The following is a 27,838-nucleotide window of genomic DNA, read 5'->3' as shown; positions in this document are numbered from 1 at the left end:
GGGTTAAGACAGTTTTCTGATCTGAAATTTTTGATAAAATAGAGATAGGATAGAGAAAACTGCATACAGAAAACGGAAGAAGAGAAGCAAGCTTAAGCTTCAAACGTAGAATTCATTGCACACACATTTTGATAAAAGAAAAGATTAATTTTCAGAGACTCCCAACATCCCTAATGCTAAAAGAGCTACAGCTATTCCAATTAGTGGGGAGTTTAATCACTTAACTAGATTCTTTACAATTTTTCTTAACTAGATTCTTTACAATTTTTTATACATAGGGGGCTGTAATATGGAGATAAGGGAAGGAGTTAAAAGAACTGGGATTCAAATATCAGATTTACTGGATATTATTTCTTAAGAATAACTCCAATAAGCTAAGCATTGCATTTTGCATGAAGGTTTTTCTTGCAAAATATATTCAGTTTTCTTTTGGTAACACAATAGCACCTGAAATTCTGAATTTGTTGTGATGTCCCAACGCCCAAACACATCAACCAACCAGAAGTGACACTTTAGTGAAGTACCCGAACGCTTGACACAATTAGTCCAATCAGACAATAAAACTCACCTAAATGAAGTGCTGCAAAGCTTGCCAATTAAAAGCAGCAAGCATCTCAAAGGTATGCTGTTATTCATCCATATGCCTTCTTACATGGCAGCACCTATAATCACATCAGGTACCTAGTTGTTCACCATACTCTCTACCATTTGATCTTGTATTCCATAAGATCAGAAAGATCTTAGCACCCTGCAAACGAATATTGCCTTCTTTAATCCTTCAGATCATATCAAGAAAGCAGTTACGGGAGAACCTGCAGCATCATAAATAATTTGATGTGCTGATAGCAATATTATTTTAAACCCTATTGCATCCTCATAATATAGAATTTGAAAAGGACGTGATGAGATATCGGTTTGGAACACACGACTGTAATAAACAACAAAAACTGAATCATTGTCCATCCTGAAAAACTTAAACATCCAAACTAGCCACAGGCATCCAAAGTTAAGACACAAAAATCTATGTTGAATAAAGCTCAATCTCATCAGTAGTCATCAGTAGGGTACAACGTGCCTGATAGCAGAAAAAGGAAAAATGCTTAATCCATTCACTTCGACTCTTGTATTTCTTTTTTTATTTTTCTATTTGGTTTTTGGTAGGGAGGAGGGGATGGTATTTGGAATACCATTCTAGATTTTTAAATTCTGTGTCCTGTAGTTTATAGTCAAGAATTAAACCTAATTCACTACATTCATTTACATAATTTATATGGAATTCAGGGTTGAGTGAAATAATGGATCCAACAAGCAGGTAGCATGCCAAGTAAACTAATGCATCACGTTGACTCGATGCAATTGGATGATATGGAAAATAAATCAGATGAATTCAAACCAAATAACATCCAAATGTCACAGTTCAGACGTTACCATTGCATATATACATTCCAGTTGTAAATTCAAAGAGGAATAAAAAGACAAATTTCAGAAGAACAGCTGTTTGTGTTAAGATGCAAGTTCCAACAGGAAAACATAACTATATACAGAATCATCAGTGCAAATTACTAAGTAACAGTCACCAAATTTACATTCAATTAAACCATAGTTTGGGCAGCTGAGTTCCCACTACAAAGTTAGCTTTGGCAGGGATGTAATTCAACATAGCTAATTCACAACAAAATGGTACCTTGAATCCACGTAGCTTTCAACATCCCAAAGAAAAGAACCAAAAGTGACAGCCTCCAAAACAAGTCTCTTCAAACCACCAAAGCTTATCTTAATAAGCTCATCCTTGGAAGAACCAACAGTCCCCTGAGGAGTTATAACAATCTCAGGTCTTCCAAAGAGGGCCTCTGTGTGCTTCTCAATAATGCTAACAGCTTCTTTTGATCTGATTGTAGCATATCTCTATAGTGTCTCCCCATCAAAGGACATCACATAAGTCCGCAATCGAGAAGGCTTTATCCTGTGACCAAAATCTCCAGGACTGCCGCCACCAGACCAAGATGAGACTTCAGGGTGTGATGAAACAGCTTGATAGGAGTTCCCTAGACCAGAAGGTCCCATGTCCTCCCCCACAGCTTGCTTAATACTACTTTCTTCACCATCTGAAGCATTTGGAAGGATTTTCATGGTCTTCTCAAGTTGAAATCGCTGGTCAACCCGCTTCAGGAAGTACCCATACATCACTGATGCAGCATAGACCTGCCCAACCCTAAGTTTACTTATCTGTGCTACAGATGTTGAATCACCCAATTGATTTCCCAAAATTAAAGCTAGGTGGTTTTGGATCATCTCATAGGCCTCAGGTGAGTGAAGCTGCTCAAGCTTGTCTTCTTCGCTTGGCCACATGTCCAATCAACCCAAGGGATCTGTAAAGGAAGGAGTTATTGCAGGCACCAAAGAAACATTGGCATCCATAAACCTTTGTACGACCAATGTGTAAAGGATCTCTTCTAAAGCCCTTTTTCGCTCATTAGCCTTAACCTCAGCAATTCTCCTGCAATAAATTCAAACTTTTTCCATGAGATAGAAATTTTCACGTCAAGTCTATAATAGTAACCACTATATAGTAAGAGGAGTCAGCAACCTATACAATATTAAATCCGTGCCCGAAGTAGATGGCTCTTCCTTCTTTTGCTCAGCATCACGGTCAGTTTGAAGCTGTTCAAGCTGCTGCTCAACTGCCACAGGCACAAGATGCGGATGAGTTATCAAGATTTGAGACAAAAACTGCCCAATTGGAGACTCCATCTGAAGTGGTGCAATTGGAGAAGTGGGTTCAGTTGAATCATGAGATGATGATGCCCCCAAAGCCATTCTCCTCCTCCGTGATTTTGAATAAGAAACTGAAGAATAATGCTGCAATGATAAACAGAAAAACACCAAATCAACTACAGAGTTCCAAAGTAACTTTGATATCCAAATGACCGTATCAATCCAAAAATGCACTTGGAAAAAAAACCTCAGTAATAGAATTGCAAAAACCTGTTTAGCAGACTGCACAAATACAAAAATTAAATGGAACCATCACAACCCTAGCCTATGGAAACAGGATGAAGAATTAGCATGTACTATGTAATTTGATGCATGTTAATTTCCACAACCTTTAAAAAAAAAATTCATGATCAGCTGAAAAATGTGTTCCAGGCCTGGTGGATTTGCTCACTTTTTTCCCTCTTAGATTACACATACGCCGAAACGAAGTAAAAAAGAAATGAAGGATCTAACAGCCGGGAAAAAAACAAAAAGAGAAAATAATAAATAAAAAAACTAACAAAACAGTACAAAGCTAAATTGAGACCTTAATCGGGCAGGGGAAGAAAGCATTGGCAGCGAAACGTAGAAAATAGGGGCCGTTGGCAGTCAAAACAGCCGACATGGTAACCGAGCTTGAAGGTCGACGTAGAGTCATAGGAGATCCAACCGGAGTGGCTGTGACGGTGGCTGCTTCCATCTTCAGCCCTACACCATAATAATTTTCCATCAGATAAAAGAAAAAAGATGAAGAGTGCCGAATAAAAGATTTACCTAGGAAACGCTGAGAACAAGTCTGAGATTGAGGGAGATTTCTATTCTTATTTGTGTTTGAGTTCTGTTGGTTGAGGTTGAGGTTTCCAACTCGATTCTTATAGTGTTAACAAAACGCAGAGGTGCAAATGTGGTGGCTACTTAATTCGTTTTTTTTATAGGTTTACGTGTCTTATTCTGACTGAATCATTCTTTTGTGGTTTTACAATTATTGCCAAATTGATTTTTAGTTTTAACTCATCTCCAGAAGGACTGTTGCTATAATATGTGCTACATTAATTAATTTACAATTTAAAAATTATTTACATATTATAGACATCATTTCATTAATTAATTAATTTTTTTTGGTAGTTTTTTTGTCAACCACTGGTGTTAGTCGTACTTTCAATGACTCTGATAATCACTTACAGTTACCAACAACTCTGACAGTCACCGATAATCGTTTTAATAGTCGATGGCCACCATAATCATAGGCAATTAAAATCTCAAATTTTTTGAGATTTTGATTTTCCTTTTGCTCTATAAATAGAGTTGTAAAAAATACTAACAGGGGGAGACTATCAAAAACAAAAAAAAGAGATCCAAAAATAAAAATAGCACTGCCAAGTTAAAAAAAAAAAGCTTTCTATGAGAAAAAAAAAGAGGAGTCAAAACACCAAAATAAAAAAACACAATTCCTTGGAACGGGAAGCCTAGCGCCAAGAGCCTTTGCAAAAAAAGAAGCAAAGTTAGTCAAGGAAAAAAAGTTTGACCGAAAGTTAGATGGCAGATCTAGGAGATTTGAAACCTTTTTTGGTAAAAAGGAGGTTGGATTTAGGTTTAAGGGGTCGAGGGAAGTGTTTTGAGATTTTTTTAAATTTTTTGACAACCGATTACGATTGCCGATGACTGACGATCGACCATCAACGACGGTCGACGATGACCGGCCTATTGGATAGAGAGAGAGGGTCTAAGAGAGGGAGAAGAGAAAAAATGAGAGAAATTTTTTTTTTAAGTTTCATAAAAAGTTGATAGCCTAAAACGATGATGTTTCATTAAAGGACTAAAACGATGTCATTTTAACCCCAAGAGGATCCGCACGTCAGCCTAGCCCAACCCAAGATCCGTGCATTTGACTCGTGACCCACCTTTATACAAGACCCAAACCAATCTAGCTGAATCGACCCGAAGTAAACCAGATCAGCTCCGAATCGCCGAACCACCCAAACCGACATTAATCGAATCATTGACCGGTCTGGTTTAGGTAAAAAAAGAAATTTTTTGAATTTTTTTTTATTTTTTAAATATTAATTTTGTTATTTTAAATTTTATTTTTAATATTTATACATGTTCAAATGTTTAAATTTGCTAGAATAATTTTTTTTTGTTTTATACTAATAATTAATAAAAATAAATAATGAAATATATAATAAATTTTTTGATAATTTTGTTAATTTTAGAATAAACCTTATAAAATAATAAAAAATGTAGAAAAAAGAAATTTTTATCCGACGATGAGATTTAACGGCACTCTGAGTAATGATACCTATAAAATTTTTAGGTGAGAAGATTTTTTTTTAAATACTACCAGTATATTTTTTTAAAATACTACCAATGTATTGGAGTATTTATAAAAAATTTTCAATACAATAAAATTTTTTTCTTTTTTATAAAATAGTAAATAAAAATTAACTAATAAACTAAAGAATAAGTAATAAAAAATGTAGAAAAAGAAAATTTTTATCCGAGGATGAAATTCTAAGGTATTCCGAGAAGTGATGCCTAAAAAATCTTTAAGTGAGATAAAGTTTTTCTAATATTACCAACGTATTGAAACATTTTAAGAATTATTTCAATAAAAAGGTTCTGATTTATTTTTCTTGAATAAAAATGAAACAATAAATAATAATTAAAAAAAACAAAAATAATTTCCAAAAAATGAAAAAATTAAGAAAATTATTTTTCAAACACCGAAAATGAGATTGTTTTTATCAAAATCAAAGGATAACGCATAGTTAAGTAATACCATTTTTAAATGTGTGCTGTGGGACTGCTAATCCTTCCTCACGTGTAACCGACTCCCGAACTTAGACTATTTCGTAAACCATAAAATTATCTTTTTAATAAATTTTAATTAATTTTAAAATCTTATTAAAAGGATAAATTTTAATAGGTGGTCAATCACACCTAGCCAAAAAAGATTGGTGACCACTCTTTTTTTATTTTTTTTCCAAATTCTTCGGACAAACACAAAACCTTTACAACAACTTGGCAACTCCACTGGGGATGCCATTTGTTTTCGAGAGTTAGGTTAAAATTAACTATGTGTTATCCTCAAATTTTAATTTAAACAGTCCTAATTGGTTTTTTAGATTTTTATTTTTCACTTTCAACAAAAAAAGTAAAAAAAAAAACAAATCAAAAACAAAAAGGAAAAAATTCACACATGTTTCTTTTACTATGCCTTTTATGCTTTATTTTTCTGTATATATTACTTTTAATAAATTAGGTTATATTTGCACACACAATGACACGATATATCTCATACATGAACTTTATACCCGGCTCCGTCCCTTATAAGAGGAAGTAAAGTACCTATGCCCTCGTGAGGTGATAACCTCCGTAATGACAAGCGAAATACTTTCACTCAAATTAAACCATTTCCATTCGTAGCCTGTAATAGGTGAGGATGGGAGTGTCTCACTAGTCCAGCGTGGATGACAGTGAGAAACAATTTGGCAACCTTTAGACACGTGTCAATCTAAATCAAGTATATAAAAAGCCAATCTTAAGTAGAGCTTCGCCCATCAAATTTTTTAGAAAATACCTAAGTCCAAAACATGTAAGAATACAAAACAAAACAAAACGAAACAAAAAATCTCAAAACAAAACAAAAAACGACCTTTTTTTCTCAAACCACATCTTCGTACTAACTCAATTTTATTTTCTTTCATTTTTTTTTACATTAATCATATCATACAGTTCTACATCAAGATATTTATTCTAGGACATTTTTCTCCCAAGAAGTTTTCATGGATCCCATAGAACTACAAATTTGCTCATTTTCAGTCAGTGTCTCATGTGAGCCGTATAATAAAGTATATGTTTTATAAAAAAAAAACCCAACAAAATAGTAGAGATTGCCTTCTTATTGGTTATGTGTCTGAGTTACCCGAAAATGTGCATTTGGATCTCACACAAAATGATTTAGAAGACTTAGCCACTATCTGGAGTCATTTAAATGAAGAAAGAAAAGAAAGCTTTTGTAAAAAGTACGAGCATATTGCATCCTTCATTCTGGTAGTAATTGATAAACAATTGATTAGGGTAACTATATAGTTTTGGGATTTGTCCTATAGATGTTTTGCTTTTAATCAGAAAGATTTGGTGTCGACTATTGAAGAATATTCGATTTTGCTCAGGATAGAACTATAGTGTCCAAATAAGGTATTTACCCGAAAGCCAAAATCATGTTATCGTAAAAAGTTGACCAAGCTTATGGGGGTTAAAGTGAAAACAATTGATTTCTTCACGAAGCCTAAGGTGAACATCTTGGCATTCATTGGGACTTTCTTCGAAACTTCATTCAAGAGCATTTAAATGATAACTAAGGCATGGTTATGTTTGCTCTAGTATTGTATGGAATGGTAATCTTTCCGAAGACTTTGGGTTACATTGAGATAACTGTGGTAGACTTTTTTAAGCAAATTAAAAACTAAACAATTAATCGTGTTTCAGTATTTCTAGTTGAAACCATTAGGTCATTGAATTTCTATTAATGGAATGGAAAAAGATGGTTCATAAGGTACGTACCGCTATTATATGTATGGATTATAAGTCATTTCAAGTGCGGGAAGAATGCATTCTCAAAGTCATATCTACCAAACACAACACCAATTGAAGAGTTCTACAAAAATTGATGGTCAACATTAAAGACTAAAGAAGAATGGGTCTTTTCTTACGAAAGCTTAAGGAGGATGAAATTGAATGGATGACGCCTTGGATACCTCGTATACCTTTGTTGTATCGTGGAGAAAATGAGCCGTGGATACCTCTATTAGGACTATGGGGTGTTGTGAGTTAGCTCTATTGATGGTGCTTCGATAATTTGATGCAAAGCAATTTGTTCATGCTACTTATGGCTTGGTTCAGGTAGAATTCATTTTACAAAGAACCAAATCTACTAAGAATCTCGGAGCAATTGATTCAAGCATAGAAGAAAATACGAAGAATGAGATTAGGGCCTCTCATCGATAAAGTCACTCTTGATTATCAGATTTGGAAAGCAAAATGGCCTAGAGACAGTACTTTCTCCTGATGACAACCCATATCAATCGACTAATCTTTCAGAATAAGTGCAATTATCAGAAGTTGAGCTTGTCAAGAAAGAATTAAAAGTTAAAAAAGAAGAAATAAAAAGAGAAAATTTGAGACTTCGTGAGAAGGTGGGACAATTAAAATATAAAGTAGAAATACAAAGAAGCAAATTAAAAAAGATCATAAAAGAACGAGATATGGTTAACAATGATTTGAAAGATCTGCACTAAGAGAATAAGAGGTTGCGAGTTCAATTCAAAATTGAAAAAGTCACCAAGTCTTACCTTAATCGATAATGCGAAATGGATGAGCTCCAAAAGAAAATGAACCAATGAAAAAGCAAGTCTAAAGAAAAGCAAGAAGAGACACTAGAATTTTTCAAGAATGTTAGAATTGAAAGAGGTTATACTCTACAACTTCAGCAAAATTGGTGGAATGCCAAAAAAAAAGAAAATGTTGAAATCCAAGCTCGTAAAAGAGAGAAAAAAACATCTTAAAGTACTAAATAAAAAAGAATCACTTCACCATCTGATCCAAAGGTTGGAGCTACAACTATAATACCAAAAGAACCATATTTTAGCAATAATAGATAAGTGACAGAAAAGAGAAAAAGATTGGATCTTTGCATGTGATTTAAAAAAAGATGCCCGCATGATATGAAAAGCAGAAAGCTTAAAAAGGCAACAGTATATAGAGCATACGGCCAATCAAGTTTGCAAAACAGTGAAGAAGGCATGAGAGATGGTTAAAAATGTAGAAGCATTAAAAAGAGAAGTCAATCCCATAGAGGAATATAGACAATGTCTAGTAAACTTTCTAGATAAAGCTAATGATCATTACGAGTAAGTCAAACGTTTCTATGAATATAATTCTAGGATGATAAATCTCATGTAACAAAGTTGTATGAAATTAATGAAAATTTCTAGTGTTGAAATTTATCCAAAACTAAATATCTTCCACTTGCATTCATGCATCATTTTTTAAAAAATAAAATTTTCAACATATGACATTTCAATTTTTAAAAGTTTTATGGTAATAAAGGTTCAAGAATAGCTCACTCATAAAAAATTTTGACTTAACCTATTCACCATTCATACAACACGAGAGCTCAAACAAGAATCATGAAACAAGAACAGGCTAATTAATTTGAAAGGATTGAAAAAGCTCAAGAAAAACTAAAAGAAGATCTTAATAGGATAATGGACATGCTCAAGAATTTGGATAAAGAAAAAGCAATGGAAGGAAATCCTAGCCTCTAAAAGCAATTACCAGACATGATAGATCTTATAAAGCCTTCAAGGTTTGAGCCACAGCTAACCCAACCCTCTCAAGGAATTAGAACTCAAATTTTTACTTTTAGAAGATATTCCAATCCTTATCCGATAATGACATCACCTGCTTCAAGATAGTTTCAAAATTTTTCTAATCCTATTATGATGGAAAAACCATCTGAGTCAATCTTGGTTCTTGACTTGGATGATCCCAAAGAGAGAGAAAAGCTAGGGATAAAGATACCTAAAAAAGTAAAAGATACCAGTGCCTAGGAAAAGATGAAGTTATTAGAAGAAAGGCTCAAGGTCGTAAAGGAAATGAATTTTTATGGCTCTATAAATGCAACTGGGCTTTGCTTGGTCCTAGATGTGGTCATTCCACCTAAATTTAAAGTTCTTAAATTTTAAAAATATGATAGCATAAAATGCCAAATAACTCATATCACCATGTATTATCGTAAGATGATAGCATATGCTTGTGATAAAAAGTTATTAATACATGTATTTTAAGATAGCTTTACAAGATTTACAGCCAGATGGTATGTTTAACTAGACAAGACTCGTATTCATTTCTGGCAAAAGCTCACAAGGGCATTTTTTATACAATATCAACATGTTAAAGATCTAGTTTTAGATCATCTATCTTTACAAAGTATGAAAAAAAAAAGCAATTGAGAGCTTTAAAGAATATGCATAAAAATGAAAAAATATGGTCGTATAAGTACAACATTCCCTCGCTGAGAAAAAAATAACTGTCTTATTTGTGAACACCCTTAAAGTACCATAGTATGAAAGACTGATAAGCAGTACAACTAAGAACTTTACAAATATAGTGACATTAAAATATGGTGATATTAGGTGAGATTATCGAAAATGCCATAAAAAATAACAAGCTCGATGCAAAAGAGATGAGTGGAGCAAAGAAAGGTGGAGTTATCAAAAAAAAAGAGAATAAAGCTCAAGCGATGAATTATGTAGGGCAACAATTCAGAAGTTTCATTTTTTACCTTGTACCAGTCTACCAAAACCATTACCCTCCCATAAATAATATTACATTCACTCCTTATCCACATAAACCATACTAGCTATTACCATAACTAGCTTATCTACCTCAGTTTTAATCATCTTTTCAGACATTTATCTATTTTTACAATCGTCCTACTGCACCTGTCAGACCAAAATAGAGGCCTAATCCAAACAATGGTCTGAGAGCCTAAGAAATATCAAAAAAAAACTTACTTTCGACCCCATTCTCATGACATACACAGATTTATATCTCTGACTTGTTAAAAAACATTTACTCGTTCCTGTTATTATTAAACCTTTAAAACCTTAATTTTCTAAATGGTATGATCTCAATGCACATTGTGATTATCATTATGAAAACCCAAGTCACTCTACTAAGAATTGTACTATTTTGAAACATAAAATGTAGGGATTGATTAATGAAGGGGTGTTAAACTTTAAGACCAGCCAACAAAAAACTCTAAATGTTAATGGAAACCCTTTGCTGAACCATACAGATCATCAATAAAAGCTTTGATTAATGGGCAAATAAGCTACATGAAGATAAGGATAGATAAAGTTAAGACTCTAATGGCTAAAGTGTTTGAAAGCTTGGTTAAGGCTGATTTGTTAAAGCCAATAGAACCTCAAAATTACTTTAAAGTGATTACCTTGATCAAGAATTATAATTATCACAAAAGTGTTTTGAGACATTCTATCAAGAGTTGTTATCAATTCTATCAAGAGGTATAGAAGTTGATGGATATAGGTTAGAAAAAATTTTAAAAAGAAAGAAAAAAGTTGATAAAAGTTAAAGTGTCTACCATTGATTCAAAGAATAAGTTTATACATAGACCACTAACAATTTATTATGATGAGAAGTCGACACCAAGGCTAAAAAAATCCATCTCCCGACTAATAGTGACAATTAAAGTTTATGACCCTTTTTCATACCAAAATGATAAAGCAGTATCGTAAAAGTATAATTGTGATATCATAATTAGCCCAAATACTGTGAACATAATAGGTATATAAGGTATGATTCGAAGTAGAACATGTTATACTCTAGAAGTTTTAGAGAAAGCTAGGAAAAAAAAAAAACAAAAGTGAAAGAAGAAGAAGAAAGTCAGAATAATCATTTGCAGTCCCAAAAAAAGAATGTCAAAAGTCGATCTCTGAGAGTGAAGCTTATGAATTTTTAAAGCTAATTAAATATAACGAGTATGGCATGATAGAATAGCTTAACAAGTTGGCAGTTAGAATTTCGCTATTATCATTATTGCTAAGCTCAAAATCACATCGTAATGCTCTACTGAAAGTGCTGAATCAAGCATATGTGTCTCATAATGTATCTATCAAGTATGTAGAACAACTTGTCAGTAATCTAATAATCTCCAATTACATCTCTTTTAATGATGAAAAGATAACTCTCGAGGGTTAAAAAAGTATTAAAGCTCCCCATATTACTGTAAAATATAAAAGTCATATAATGGCTAAGGTTTTGATCGATAATGGCTCATCCATCAATATTATGCCTATGATTACTTTGGCAAAACTACCTATTGATGAATCTTATATGAAACCTAGTCATATAATAGTTCGAGCCTTTGATGAAACTCGAAGAAAGGTGTTAAGAGATATAGAAATACCATTGCAGATTGGCCCATGCACATTTAATGTGAAATTTCAAGTTATGGATATCTCTTTCTCATACAGTTACTTGTTGAGTAGACTGTGGATTCATATAGCAGGTGCTGTTTCATTCTTTTTGCATTAAAAAGTTAAATTCATTATTGATGAAAAATTGACATGTGTGGTAAGAGAAAAAAATTTGTTGGTCACCCAACCAGTAAATTTTTCTTATATAAAAGCAGTAGATGAAACTTTAGAGTGCTTATATAAATATTTTGAGATTACTAACGCAATATATATGATTGAAAGATCTAAATTATATTCATCATACCTATCTAAAACTACTAAAATTATCGTTAAGCAGCTTATTAAAATGGGATGGCAACCTAAGACTGGACTAGGGAAGAACTTGCAAGGAATCATAAAGCCACCAGTAATATATGACAAGAAACATAGATTTGGTTTAGGATATAAGCTAACAAAAGGGGACTGAATGAAAATGGTGAATGAGAAAAAAGATAAAAGAATGGCTAATTTTAAGGGATATAAGCCGAAGTCAGAACCTATGATCATTCCATACTTCTATGATTCTTTTCATTCAAGAAGATATATTTACCCAGATTTACCTAGAGCCCTAAGTGCAGGATTCATGGAAGAGTTTTTAGAGCTGGTCATTCAAATGGTGGATGATGAAGAAAAGAAGAGTCAAAATGAAGAGCTATTCATGCACCATTGTCCTTTAGATTTTGAGCTAAATAATTAAAGAGTCATAGAGCTACCTGTTATCTTTAAAACTTCTAAAAAGTAATGTGTTGTAGAACTTTAAATCTTTAATTACTTTCTGTGAGCATTAGGTGATCTTTTGTGTGTCTTTATGTTTGTCATTTTAATAAAAAACTCAGAAGATGCATCTACATTTCTTCTATTCACTTTCACTTTCATTCATTCAAATCATTCCATTTTTCATTCTACCTTAATCATTTTTTTTGCCATTCCATTTTTGTGTGCTAATATTCTCTTCATCTTACTTTTTGTAGAGTTCTAAATAATGAACACAAAGATAATCATGGCAATAATCTTAGATTTGATTTTGAAAACTTAATTCATATTGACGAACTTGATAATGAGAAAGATTCAGATAATTATACACTACTTCCTAATTTGTTAAAATTAATAAAATATGAAGATAAGTCAATTGAACCCCATTAAAAAATTACCAAATTAGTAAATTTGGGAGACGATGAAAATAAAAGAGAGATCAAAATTGGTACATCTTTTTTATTAGTTGAAAAGTAAAAGTTAGAAAAATTACTCCGAGAATATGCAGATGTGTTTGTGTGATCTTACCAGGATATGTCCAAACTCAGCACTAATATTGTAAAGCACAAGTTACTTTTGAAACCAAAATGCAAGTCAATACAACAAAAGTTGAGGCATATGAAGCCAAAAATACTGCTAAAAATTAAAGAGGAAATGAAAAAGCAATTTGACGCTGGACTTTTGGGGGTGGTAAAATATCCTTAATAGGTAGCCAACATAGTGTCAATTCCTAAGAAGGATGAAAAAAATGAGAATGTGTGTCAATTATCAAGACCTGAACAGGGCGAGTCCCAAAGATAACTTTTCTCTATCACATATCGATACTCTAGTGCATAATACTACTAGACACTCCATATTTTCTTTTATAGATGGCTTCTTAGGCTATAATGAAATTAAGATAGCTCGAGATGATATGGACAAAATCATATTTGTGATCATATGAGGTACATTCTGTTACAAAGTCATACCTTTTGGGTTAAAAAAATTGGTACCACTTATCAAAGAGTAATGGTGACTCTCTTTCATGACATGATGCATAAAGAGATAGAAGTATATGTGAATGATATGATTATAAAATCTCTTATGGAAAGAATCATGTAGTCAATCTCAAAAAGTTATTTGATAGGTTGAAAAGATTTCAGCTGAAGTTGAATCATGCTAAATGTACATTTGGTGCTAAATTAGAAAAATTATTGGCTTTGTGGTCAGTGAAAGAGGAATCGAAGTGGACCCAAATAAAATACAAGCCATCTAAAACTTATCTCCTCCTTATACCCAAAAAAAGTGTGAAGTTTTCTAAGGAGATTGAACTATATTGCTCGTTTCATTTTTCAATGCACCTATAAGTGCGATCATATTTTCAAGCTTCTTAGAAAACATAATCCATGAGAGTGGAATGATGAATGTCAAGAAACTTTTAATAAGATCAAAGAATACTTGTTAAATCCACCTATATTGATGTCATCAATCTTGAAAAAATCTTTGATTTTGTACTTAATAGTGCATAAAAATTTAATAGGATGTGTGTTGGGGTAAAGAGATGAAACTAATAGGAAAGAATGGGTAATTTACTACTTGAGCAAGAAATTCACTGATTATGAGTCCAAGTATTCACCATTAGAGAAGATGTGTTATACATTGGCTTGGATAGCTTGAAAGCTCTGACAATAAATGCTTTATCATATTATTTGGCTCATAGCAAAGTTAGATCTTATTAAGTATATCTTTGAGAAGCCTTCATTGATAGGAAGAATAGCACAATGACAAGTTATGCTTTTAGAGTATGATATTATTTATGTGACTTAAAAGGCTATTAAAGGAAGTGCAATAGCTGATTTCCTTATTAATTGTGTGGTCAAAAATTATGAGCCAATGAAACTGAATTTTTTTTATGAATATGTGATGGCCATTAAAGAAAATGAACCTGTTAAGGAGTCTTGAAAAATGTATTTTGATAGAGCCGTTAATGCTTTAGGCCATGGTATTAGGGTAATTTTAATATCACCCGATGAACATTAATACTATCCCATCACAGCTAAACTGAATTTTAACTATACAAATAATTTGGTTGAATATGAGGCTTGTGTTATAAGTTTGCAAGTAACAATTGAAAAGAATATCAAAGTGTTGGATGTGTTTGGAGATTCAGCTCTAGTCATCTATCAATTACGAAGAGAATGAGAAACGAGAGATTCTAAATTGATTCGGTATCATAAATACATCTCTGAGTTGGTCAAACAATTCGAAGAAGTCCAATTTCAACATTTGCCTAGAGAGAAAAACCAAATTACTAATGCATTAGCTACGCTAGCTGCAATGATTAAAATAGATACAAATATTGAAATCCAACCCATCAAGCTGGATGTGAAAGATGAACCAACACATTGCTTCGGTGTTAAAAAAAAGTTGATGGGAAACCATGGTATCATGACATTATGCAATACATTAAAAGCCAGCAATACCTAAAACAAGCAACAAAAAATGATAAAATGACTATCAGAAAGTTGGTTATGAGTTTTTTCCTTGATGGAGATATCTTTTATAAAAGGAGTTGATATCAAGTACTCTTAAAATGTGTGAGTGCAACTAAAATAAAAAGGATTATTAAAAAAATGTATGATGGAGTTTATGGGGCACATGCAAATGGTCATATAATGGTTAGGCAAATTATGAGGGCTGATTACTATTGGTTGACAATAGAAAGTGACTGTATTAATTATACTAGAAGATGCCATAAATGCCAGATTTTATATTGACAAGATTCACGCTCCTCTAACAGCATTACACGTTAGTTGTTCTCTATATGGGGCATGGATGTTATCGGTCCCATCACTCCAAAAGTTTCAAATGGACATAGATTCATCTTTGTGATGATTGATTACTTCATAAAATGGGTAGAAGTTACATCGTATGCTAGCATAACCCGATTTGTGGTATGCAAGTTCATAAAAAAAGAGATAATATACAGATATAGGCTTTCAAAAATGATTATTTTTTATAATACCAAAAACTTGAATAGTAAAATGATGAATGAAGTGTGCACTCAATTCAAGATCCACCATTGTAATTTGACACCATATCATCTAAAAATGAATGGGGCAGTGGAGGTTGCAAACAAGAATATCAAAAGAATCTTGGAGAAAATGATTGATACTTACAAAGATTGACATGAAAAATTACTTTTTGCTTTGCATGCTTATAGAACATCAATCTGAACCTCTACTGAGGCCACCCCGTTCTTTTTGGTATATAAAATAAAAGCTGTGCGACCGATCGATATGAAAATTCCCTCATTGAGAGTCATGATGGAAGTAGAGTTAGAGGAAGCAAAATGGGTTTAAAATCGTTACGAGCAATTGAACCTCATTGAAGAGAGAAGACTTACAACACTTTGTCATGGTCAATTATATGAAAAGAGGATGATGAGAGCATATGACAAGAAAATCTATCCCTGTCACTTTAGGAAAGTAGACTTAGTGCTAAAAAAGATCATCCTAAATCAACATGACAATCGAAAAAAATGGACACCAAATTAGGAATGCTTGTATGTGGTGAAAAAAGCCTTTTTCTAATAGGGCATTAATTTTAACAAAGATGGATAGAGGTGATTTACCTACTCCAATAAATTCAAATACTGTAAAGAAATATTTTGCTTAAAAAAAGAGAGAAAAGAAAAAAGAAAAAACCCAAAGAAAAAGAAAGTAAAAACATGGCATATCTAAGCTGAAAACCTGAAAAAAAATAGCTTTGATGTGAAGGAGAAGCATAATCAAGAGAAGATCCCATAACACAGGGCAAGTGTAGTTTGACGAACTCTGAAGAATTGAGAAAATCATCTGATTCAATTTTGAAAAAAGAACCTGAGAATATTTTGTTCATAACTATCTTGTGATCACTAATTGAGTACCTTTGTCACTACTTAAACACTTTTGTTGCCATATAGTTATTATCAATTTAATGAAATATGTTTTCTTTCCTTTAATAACACTTATCCATTCTTTTATCTCATTTGATATTTTTGTTCAACTTACAAATAAATAGGACAAATGTGTGATTGCATTTTGTTTGTCTTGAACTTAAAATGATGAAAAAAAAAACACGAAAGATCTTAGCATTACTTTTTAAAAGTTGACAAAGGCAAATGAAAAAAGATGAGAAAAACATGACAAGACATTGATGTTACAGACTTTTAAAGAAAAAAAGTATTTGTTAAGGAAGAATACAATGGTCAGATGTTAAAAAAAGATTGATCATATGGCAATTGTTGAGAATTCGGATAAAGAAACAAAAGAGTGAGAGATTTCGAGAACCTTTTTACTACAATGAATAATTTTGATTGCATTATATGTATTGCATTTAGAGCACTCAATACATGCATCCATAAGCAGTTATAATAAAGATAGAGACTTTTCATTTCCTAATAAAAACAAGATTTTGATATTCGGATGAATATAATAATCAAACAAAAAATTTCAAAAGAGAGAAATTTACTTATTCAAAAATGAAAACTCAGTTTCAAGAACAAATGAGATTTTTAAAGTTATTGAGTCTCTACTTAAAGGAGCTTTTTTAATATTATTTTTAAAGTTATTGATCCTCTGCTTAGAGGAGCCTTTTCAATATGAGTTTTAAAATTGTTAAGCCTCTATTTAGAAGAGCTTTTTTTCAAGATGATTTTTAAAGTTATTGAGTCTCTACTTAAAAGAGCTTTTTCAAGATTATTTTTAAAGTTATTGAGCCTCTGCTTAGAGGAACTTTTCTCAATATAATTTTTTAAAGTTGTTGAGCCTTTATTTAGATGAGATTTTTTTAAAAATGAATTTTTAAAAGTTGTTAAGCCTTTGTTTAAATGAGCTTTTTCTCAAGATGAATTTTTAAAGTTGTTGAGCCTATGCTTAGAGAAGCTTTTTCCAAGATAATTTTTTAAAGTTGTTTAGCCTTTGCTTAGAGGAGCCTTTTTATATTTTCAAAAGTTGTTGAGCCTTTACTTAGAGAAACCCTTTTAAATTTTCAAAAGTCTTTGAGCCTCTATTGAGAGGAGCTCTTTAAATATAAAAAAAAATCAAATAAAAAATTAAGTCTCTGATTAGATTAGCTTTTTCTTCTTTCCATATAAAATGGTTGTCTGTTTGTCTTTGTCTTATTCTCGATTCTTAGAAATAGGCAAAGATGGGCAGCTGTAGACACTATTTAATTAATTATTTTTTTCTTTCTTTTTTTTTCTTCTGGTAGCTTTTCTGTCAGTTGTCGAGAGTCACATTGCCAATGTCTCTAATAGCTGCCTGCAGCTGCCAATGGCTCTGATAGCCACAAGCAGCCATTTTGACAGTCGGTGGCTGCCCTAATCATAGGCAATCAAAATCTCATATTTCTGAGATTTTGATTTTTCTTTTACTCTATAAATAAAGTTGCAAAAAACACCAACGAAGGGAGGCAGGCAAGAACAAAAAAGAGAGATCCAAAAATAAAAAAGCATTGCCAAGTTAAAAAAAAAAAAAAGCTTTTCTGTGAGAAAAAAAGAGGAATCAAAACACCAATAAAAAACACAGTCACATAGAACAAGGAACCTAGTGTCGAGAGCCCTAGTAAAAGAGAAAACAAAGTCAGTCAAGGAAAAAAGTTAAAACACAAAAAAAAAAGTTTGGCTGAAAGTAAGAAGGCAGATCTAGGGGATTGGAACCTTTTTTGGTAAAATAGAGGTCGGATTTAGGTTCAAAGAGTCGAAGGGAGTGTTTTGGGATTTTTTAAGATTTTTCGACAGCTGACTACGACGACCGACAATCGACCATCAACGGCAATCGACGGTGATCGGTCAATCTGGTAGAGAGAGGGTTTGAGAGAAGGAGGAGTTAGAGAGAGAAGAAGAAGAAAAAAATGAGAAAAATTTTTTTTGGGTTTTATAGAAAGCTGATAACTTAAAACGATGCCATTTCATTAAAAGGGCTAAAACGATGTCATTTCATTAAAAGGGCTAAAAGGATGTCATTTTAACCCCAAGAGGATCCACGCATCAACTTGACTCGACCTAGGATCCGCGCATCCAACCTGTGATCTGCCTCTATCCCAGACCCAGATCGATCCAACTGAATCGGTTTGAACGAAACCAGATCGGCTCTGAACCGTCGAACCAGATTGACGTTGACCAGTTTGGTTCAAGTAAAAAAAATTATTTTTTAATTTTTGAATTTTTTAAAAATATTATTTTTGTTATTTTAAAATTTATTATTAATATTTATATATGTTGAAATGTTTAAATTTGCTAGAATAATTTTTTTATACTAATAATAAATAAAAATAAATAATGAATTATATAATAAATTTTTTTGATAATTTTGTTAATTTTAGAATAAACCTTATAAAATAATAAAAAATATAGAAAAAAAAATTTTTATCCGACGATGAGATTTAAGGGTACTCTGAATAGTGATACCTACGAAATTTTTAAATGAAAAGATTTTTTTTAAATACTACCAGTGTATTGGAGTATTTATAAAAAATTTTTCAATACAATAAAAATTTTTCTTTTTTTATAAAATAGTAAATAAAAATTAACTAATAAACTAAAGAATAAGTAATAAAAAATGTAGAAAAAGAAAAGTTTTATCCGATGGTAATATTCTAAGGTATTCTAAGAAGTGATACCTAAAATATTTCTAAGTGAGAAAAAGTTCCTCTAATGTTACCAATGTATTGGAACATTTTAAAAATTATTTTAATAAAAAAGTTCTTATTTATTTTTCTTAAATAAAAAATGAAACAATAAATAATAATTAAAAAAACAATTTCCAAAAAATGAAAAAAATAAAGAAAATTATTTTTTAAATGTCGAAATGAGACTATTTTTATCAAAATCAAAGGATAATGTGTAGTTAAGTGGTATCATTTTTAAATGGGTGCTGTGGGGATGTTAATCCTTTCTCACGTATAATCGACTTCTGAACTTAGACTATTTTACAGACCATAAAATTATCTTTTTATTAAATTTTAATTTATTTTAAAATCTTATTAAAATGATAAATTTTAATAAGTGACCAATTACATATAACAAAAAAAGATTAATAGTGATTTTTTTTATTTTATTTTTTAAATTCGTTGAATAGACACAAAACCATTACGATACATATTGAAGTTAATTGTAATATTCCAACATTAATATGCGGAGATTGTTAATATCAGTGCAATTTCGCGTAAGACATGAATTCTCATCTAAATATTTAAAGAAAACAAATAATAACTTTGTATAAAACAATAATAAAAATTTTTTAGCTCACATTTTTTATGTTTTTCCCAACAAAAAAATTTAAATTTGGTTCGCACCAAAAGCAATAAACTAATATTATACAAATATGAAAAGGTTGGTATAAGATTTGGCCATTGTATCTTAAAATTTTTTTGAATGTGATGCCCTTACTTTTAACATGTGTAATGTACTAAATGTACTATCTTTCATTATGTCAATTTTATAGTCGAGGTTAATATTATTAAATGAAGTGGATGACATGATTAGTATCAAATCAGATAATTATATGTATGATAATTACTTATTACATTATTAATAAAAATTATATAAATTTGCTTATAAGATACACTTATGGTTATTTCGTGTTATAAATTTTTTAAAATTATAAAAAATTTATTTTCAAAAAAATAAAAATCATTTTTAAAAGTTTTTTCTCTCTCTTTTCATTTCTTTCTCACAAACTCATTTTTCCTTTCTTTCAAATGATCCAATCTAACCAAGTTTGAGTCGAATCCAATTTAGATAGGCCAAAAAAGATTTAAAAAGAGGTCCAATTGGCTCGAAATACATTAGGCCTACATATGCCTAAACCAAATCTAGCTTGGACTTAATTGAATTTGGGCTTAATTTCGAAGGGAATGAGAGAGACGAAGAGAGTTGGTATAAAATTGAGAAAGAAAAAGAGTGAGAAAAAAAAAAAGGATTTTTTAAAAATTATATATTTTGTATTTTATTTTAAAAATGTAAATTTCATTTTTATTTTTTTAAATTAAAATTTTATTTTAAAATTTTTTTCATTTTTAAAATTAATGACACATGGTATCCACATATGTCACATTATTGCTACATCTACACGTGGTACATGTGCAGATACCACATGGATATTTCGAGTGATGACATGTTAAAAATATATCACATGTCATCGTATGATTGGATGACAACATATTATTTACCACAAATAATGATGTTATCACGATATTGTATTAACATACGAAAGGATAATATAAGTATCAGATTACACATTTTAAAAATTGAGGTTTTATATTGAAAATTTTCTTAAAGTACAAGGGCCAAATATGATATTAATCCAATATGAAATAAAAAAAATATAAGCTTAAAAATGTTTCTTTTAAAAAAGTATCATCTCATGAATTAATTTAATAGAAAAATAACAGTATACATAGCCTTTGAAAAAGTTTCATAAAAATGTGAAAACAATCAAAGATTATGCATTTACCCACAATCAAAATTTTCTAAAGATTTCTAGCATCACTCATGTAAAATTGCATCTTGTTGTAAGCCAAATTGATATGAGATAATATCTTGCAAATTGATACCCTTTACGAAGCTCTCTCTTCTTTAAGCCAAAACTTAAAAAAAAAAAAAAATCCTAGATGTGGTCATATCTCATTCATAATTATATAATCATCATCTTCATGTAACACAGCATCATACCATTCCAACTTGAAGGTGCATATTTGAACCAAATAAAATGAATTTAAAATGTGTCAAAAACCAAAAAAAAAAGGAAAAAAGTCAATCGCCTTTATCTCAATTGTGAACTAATAACTTAGACACCATGTTTTAAGTTAAAAAATGAGCAATCCCTTTCCCATTATTCTTTTTCATATGAAAAAAAAAGAAAATGTCTAAGCCTTGAGAGTTTATTTCTAAATATCATTTAAAACTTTCTAAAACAAAGTTGTAAAATTGCATGTATTGCTTGACATTTTATGAGTAATATATTACTACAATCTTAATTAATGATACTTGGATTAATCATACATAAATAGAACCTCAACTGAATGTAATACAACAAAAATATCAAAATCACTTATAGTTGCCAAGAAAAAGAATATACCAAATAAAACAAACCCTATCACGACTGTAATAGAGAAAATCCACAATATATCAAACTGAATAATAACAAATTAATTAGCTCCAATTATAGTATTGCATGACCACAGTTAATAACCAAACAAACTAAACATAACAACAATGTTAACAATGAATAAAACATAATCAATTATACTATAAAACAACAATAGCCTAATCTAACACTAGATTTAGATAGAAGTTAGTAAAAGAAAAGAAAAAAAAAAGGAATATTTTTAAAATAAATATATTTCTCTTTTTTGGATATGTAAAATTGAGTAAAAGAAAGAAAAGTGAGAGATTATACTTATTTGGTAAATAAGTGGAAAGGAAAAGAAATAGTACACTACAAAATATTTTTTTTCAATTATTCTCTCTCTAAATAAAATAACATCAATTCAATTATGTAAAAATCATCTTCTCTTTTTTTTAAATTGATTCCTTGTATAATTTGTAAACTAATAAAATAATATTTAGGTTATAAAAATTTCAAAATTTTTCATGTCAAGGAAAAAAAATCATACAAAAAGAAAGTATTCATTTCAAAGTAAAGGTTAGGATGAAAACAAAAAGTAATGACTAGCTATATTTAGTTCAAGACAAGAAGGCTTTTAGAATTTTTTTTTGAAATTAAATGTAAATAATGAAAGTATTACAAACATTAATATAAAATAATTTTAGCTTTGAATTTTAGATTTAGTCCAAATGGTTCAACCACCTTTCTTATGAAGTGGTTTCTAGCCAGACAAAAGTTTGATCTCCAATACTTACAAATTCTCCTTCCTTAATTTCACTAAGGCTTTGGCTTCTTATGTACCAAAAAAAAAAAAAAAGTTTAGCTTTTTTTTCTTTTTATATATTTTCTCATTCATTTGAAAATACTATAAAATTTTTTTTCATATATTTACACTTGATCATATTGACAGTCAAATTATATAAATAAAAAAGAATTAGATTGATGTATTTTTAATATCGTTAAAATATACAATATATATATCATTATTTTATTCAACTGTTGATATAAATAAAATTTTTTTTTAATAATCTATGAATATTTGTTAATATAAATATGTTATATGCTGATGGATAATATTGTAACTATTGGTACAAGTTTTGAGACTTTTTATTTTTTTAGTTAATTTTCTTACATTTTTAATTTAAAAATAACAATCAATAATATGTTTATTTATGATCGTTGTTATAAATAAATAAAAAATTATTTATATGAAAAAGGTAATATTCCGTAACTAAAGAAAAATTATGCTGGTAGATTTTGATCCCGTCAGAAAATATAAGATACATGATTACATATTTCTTTTCTGTCGGTATAGGGTAATTTTATTGCAACAGTATACCATTTTCCATCGATATATATATATATATATTATTAATGACTTTATTGTAAGCACCAATATATAGTCCTAACGAAAAAAATGGCGGGCTTATTTATTTTTTAAGTTCAAGCAGGCTTATTTTATTTTAATTATTAGATTATATATTCGTTTTACTTAAAAATTAGAATATACCAACGGTTTCTTTTATTTTGGCCGTCGCTATAGATTGGGCAAATATTTGGGGAAAAAAGGGAAAGTTAGGGCAATCTTAACATCCCCTTTTCACTTTCCACTATTTTCTTTCTATAAGAATAGCTTGTGCCTCTGTTTGCTCCCCTCAATTTCTTATCTCTCGTGTTTCCATTCAAAATTTTACAAATATCCACAAAGGATTTGCTGCCCTTGAAGTTGTGGAAAAAATTTCTCCGTTTTTTAATTTTTTATCGTTTTAAGAAAAGTTAAGAAGTTTGAAATGTTGTTTTAAGCTTTTGATTACTAAGAAATTATGGGAATTGAAAATGATAGTCTTCTAGCTTGATATGCTAACTTAAACTGAAGGTCTTTTATTTTTGTCCATTGCTAAAAGTCAAGCTTTACATTTGTAAGTACGGTTTCTTTTCATTTTGAGAAATTTGTTAGCCTAACCATCTGACACTTATCTTAGCTGCCGGCTGTCCTCTTCAAATCCTTCTCTCTGTTGCTGCTATCTTTCTCTCTCTTTCAATTTCAGAAACTATTACTAGCGACGAACGGAAAGGTCGGAGGACTCTCAAGAAAATCGAATGCTGTTGAAAACGACTCGAAGATCGGAGGAAACAACCAAAACCGACGGTTAGAACTCCAACTTATATAGCTCCTGGAGTGTTATTCATCCAAAATATGACGGAAAAGTAATACTGCTTCTTATTTTCCTGATTTAAACTTTCATATACTAAGAATGTGGTGTTCCTGATTTGAATTTCAAGTCTTTCAGCGTGTTCTCAACTAAGAATGTTGCTTCTGATATGAAAATTTAATAGTGAATATAGATTTTAAATTTTAGGTTTTTGAAAAAAAAAAGAAAAATAAAAGAAGAAATCATATAGATTTGAAAATTTAACAATGCAATAGGTGATACTCCTGGATTTTGGTTGGTTTCTAATTTTAATTTCTAGACTAAAAGCTACGGGGTGGCTTTCTCTTAAATTAATGTAGTTGAACTGCCTTGTGTCTTGAATAAAAATATGGCGGTTTTCATTTTTTTTTTTCTTTATTGCCTGCCACTGTTTTTGTTTATGGTATCCTAAATTGCATTGACGTGCTACTGATTTTTAAGTTTATAATACTGTCATCATTGTTTTTAATCCTAAATTTCTGATCAAAAAGGAAATTTCTTCTATCATCATATCATTAGTTGCTAGCTTAGTTCATTAAAATGCATTCTTTTATAAGAGTTAAAGGCACTTTTGTGAATAAAGTGTAAATTCTCTAGTAAAATTTGTGTATCTACCAATTCTTAACTGATATTCATCATTCACGCATAGTAGCAATACAATTAAATTAAGAACTGAAAACTGTGGTTGGTTTTTCACGTAGTGGAAGTGAATTTTTATTTTTATTTTTTATTTTTTTGAGTTGGGCACTAGTGAAATGCTGATTTACGAAGTTCAAATTCACACTTGATTGAATTTCAAAGCCATTCTCATAATCTGGTTGATTGATTAAACAGATGCTTGGATTACTGGCAGTCTTGAAGAAATAAAAAGGAAAGTTCATTGATTCACTCATTTTTTGGTAACAATACTTGCATGATTTTAGGCTGTACATGATCTTTTTATGGTTGTGCAGGAACTGTCAGAATATGAAAAGTATAATAAGCGGAGTGGTGAGATTCAACTTCCTGCTTCTTAACTCCCTCATCCAAGTGGTGAAAAAGATAGGATTTTGCTTCTTCATATTGACAACTGTGTAATGATATCTTTTGTGAATTTTCATCATTCATTCAATTTACTGATGTGTACATTGTTGAATTTCATACGATGAAACTAATGATCATTTGAATGCTTATACTATTTTTTTTTTCTTGTCACTATTTTGGTAAAGCTTTCTCTTTTTAATTTCTTCTGAGTTTCTTGTGTAGTCAAGTAGCTACCCAGCCTCAGGGTCAAAAAGGGCAGATGGAGATGTTGCAGCCCGCGCCATGCGGGGTTGGCATGCTCAACATTCTGTTAGATAAGATGAGATTATCGAGCCTATTATTAAGGTCTGTTGAATCTAAACCTTGTTACCATTTGTAATTTTCTATAGTTTCTTTGTGATATTCCTGTTTTTGGAGCAACTCTTTTATTTAAAATTCAAATTGACACAAGATTTTTTTTTTTTTTTTTTAATAATTCCTCTATACAGGATAAGATCTTGAGTTCTACTCCGAAGCATGAAAAGCATCTTAAAGCATTGATATGTCTCTAGGTGTGAAGGTCTTTCTCACGACCATCTTTACTGCCATGAATTCACATATTATTTTTAGTTTCTTTTCCAGGTTTGCAGAAGCAGAAGCACCGCCAATAAAGCATGGAGCTTGCTGATAAATCTGCGCATTAACCAGATAAGGAGTTAATATTTACTGATCACTTAGCTTAGTTGTACATTAGGTTCTTTGGTTTTTTTTATCCATCTTTGTTTACATTGTACATAATATGAACTTTATACTGAAGATGCAAACAAGCTTTTATTAAATTAAGTTATGAATTATTCTTCTATTGGAAAAATAAATATATGATATACCGCATAATTAAACCAGTTCAAAGAATCAAATTCTTGATATATTCTTGTTGCACTCTTGGCTGTTAGGAACACCTTGAAAGTTTGAGTCAGCACAATGCCTCTTGAGAGAAGCATGCCGCTAATTTAAATGGCCAAAGTAACTTTAAGCATACACATATTTATCTTCTTAAGCCATATAAGGTTCAAGGATCCTATTTGAATCGACACATTTAATTCTTTATAGATTTTTCATATCCTTTAAAAAGGCCATAGTCAACATTAGCCCTATCCCATCATCTTCTAGGAGGATAATTATCCTTGATCCCTCTGGGAAAGATGAGGGATGTTGGACCAAGTAAAAAGTAAAAGATTTTCCATTTACTATTGCGTATACTTTTGAGTAGAATAAAATAAATGTTTAGTGTTGCATACAAATAATTTTTGGTAGTACTCTAATTCTTTTTGTTCTTGATTTAATTATCTAATTGTGTTTTTATTTTTTTAATTTTATGCAGATTTTGCACTATAGAAATCTATGATGGGTTCATTTAACTTGGATAATTGTTTATTTACTTCAAGCACTATGTTCGTAGACATTCATTGATGTTTGTTTCTATTTAGATTTAATACAATGACTTTAGTTATTTACTTATTTTTAGTTTATGGTTTATAAAAAATAATTTGTTTGTTGTTTTATTTGAAATGCTATTAAATATTTTATATTTTATTGTGTATTTTTATTTTATATGAAATCATATTGAATAAGGATTATAATAAATTAATATTAATAGAAAAATATAATTCAAAATGAATGTTTTTACCTTCTTAACATCTAGATGGCTTTATTGTTGGAATATTTGACGTTATATTGACAAGTTGATTGTTAGTAAAGGCAAAACACAAAATTATATCGATGGGCATATATCATAAAAAAATATAACATCAGATATGATCGTCGGTATAAGTAGGAAAGTTCAAAATACATAAGGTTATACCAATGGTTAATAATTGTAAGTAAAAGATATAATGTCATGTGAACCGTTAGTATATGCAAAAAGGTTAAAAAAATACAACAAATGTTATACCAATGGTTGCACAGTTATTGATGGGTCTAAGCTTTTGGTAAATCTTTGTTATCTATTTTGATAGCTAAAGTTTGTTAGTATAAGTCTATACTAATAAGAGATATATCAACGGTTTAAATTTTGTTGAAGTACATATTTGACTATTGGTATAGATTTTTTAAGCTATATTGATGGATTATTAGGTTTTACTGATAGTTTTTTAAACATTAGTATATGACGGTTTTTTTTAGTGAGAATTAAAATGTGGCCTTTTTGAGAAAAAGTTCAAGGTTGTTAAAATCCATTCTTTTTCCATTTTTATATCTAAAGTTCCTTAAATTAGGGAATCGTTTTCTAACTTCCCTTTTTTCCTTGATATAAAAACTTCCCGAAAGATAAGATTAAAATAAACAAAGTTATCTATGAGACTAAGGTTTAATGGTAAAAAAAATGTCTTAGAATCTTAAGGTTTTAGATTCAAATCCCACTATGTGTGGGTTAGATTCAACTTTATGTTGTATTTATTTAGTTATGTTTTTGTTGATTTGTTTGATTGATTATTCATTTATTTCTTATAGATGGATGTAATGATTGTTGCTTAGAATTTCATCAAAAAAAAAAAAAGTCAAAAAGAGGTGTATGAAGCCTCCATATCATCTTTGATTTTTTTTTTTTTAAATACATACTTCCATTTTATCTTTTTATATTTGTAAATCTTAATCCTAATCAAATAATTTCTTCTAAAAAGATAACATTAAAAAAAGCAAAGTCAAGTCAAATTATATAAGAAATCCCTCTACTCATACAAAATTTAAGATTTAGTTCTTTTGGAATAATTCATAAAAATATAATCCTTTTACTAAATTAATTTGATAATGTTAGTCTAATGACTCTTATCAAAATTTTTTTCTTAAATATGTTGACATGTTCGTTGACTTGCAGATGTGGTCATAATTTTTGTTAATGTGGCATTTTAATTGGTTATTAAAGAGTAAGTTGATAGCATGGATTTATTGAAATGCCACATGGTAG

General features: G+C 30.3%; 1 protein-coding gene and 1 pseudogene across 8 annotated transcripts; one reads left to right on the top strand and one right to left on the bottom strand.

Annotated features, from left to right (window-relative positions):
• Positions 1–674: 674 nt before the first annotated feature.
• Positions 675–3,649, bottom strand: LOC111282479 (UV-B-induced protein At3g17800, chloroplastic-like; annotated as a pseudogene). Its single transcript, XR_016329255.1, has 5 exons — positions 3,529–3,649; positions 3,302–3,462; positions 2,588–2,859; positions 1,685–2,497; positions 675–812 (listed from the first exon to the last, which is right to left on the bottom strand). The product of XR_016329255.1 is annotated as a UV-B-induced protein At3g17800, chloroplastic-like (transcript).
• Positions 3,650–23,212: 19,563 nt separating this feature from the next.
• LOC149514059 (uncharacterized) lies at positions 23,213–26,445 on the top strand. Of its 7 annotated transcripts, none has more exons than XR_016329253.1 (7): positions 23,213–23,831; positions 24,709–24,748; positions 24,831–24,947; positions 25,120–25,242; positions 25,386–25,448; positions 25,527–25,591; positions 26,258–26,445. XR_016329253.1 is itself a non-coding variant. In XM_089746517.1 (6 exons), exons 2-6 carry the CDS (start codon positions 23,783–23,785, stop codon positions 25,396–25,398), a joined length of 342 nt encoding a protein of 113 aa, XP_089602643.1. In that variant the 5' UTR covers positions 23,213–23,601; positions 23,731–23,782; the 3' UTR covers positions 25,399–26,445. The 7 variants fall into 7 exon arrangements, 2 of the variants coding, with proteins under 2 accessions (XP_089602643.1, XP_089602642.1); XR_016329251.1 differs by having other exon boundaries at positions 25,519–25,591; XR_016329252.1 differs by having other exon boundaries at positions 25,527–26,445.
• Positions 26,446–27,838: the final 1,393 nt, after the last annotated feature.

This window comes from Durio zibethinus, chromosome 17, assembly GCF_047325235.1.
Source record: "Durio zibethinus cultivar Kanyao isolate XHJ-2024 chromosome 17, ASM4732523v1, whole genome shotgun sequence".
In the NCBI taxonomy this organism is placed as follows: domain Eukaryota; kingdom Viridiplantae; phylum Streptophyta; class Magnoliopsida; order Malvales; family Malvaceae; genus Durio; species Durio zibethinus.
The sequence above is the reverse complement of the archived record's forward strand: the minus strand, read 5'-3'. Positions and strand labels throughout refer to the sequence as shown.

Bases quoted from the DNA above. Each gene is read 5' to 3' on its own strand.
- LOC149514059 (XM_089746517.1), top strand. From the start codon at position 23,783: ATGCTGTTGAAAACGACTCGAAGATCGGAGGAAACAACCAAAACCGAC. The intron at 23,832-24,708 runs GTTAGAACTCCA...TTGATTAAACAG, and splicing joins GGAAACAACCAAAACCGACG to ATGCTTGGATTACTGGCAGT. The intron at 24,749-24,830 runs AGTTCATTGATT...GTTGTGCAGGAA, and splicing joins CTTGAAGAAATAAAAAGGAA to CTGTCAGAATATGAAAAGTA.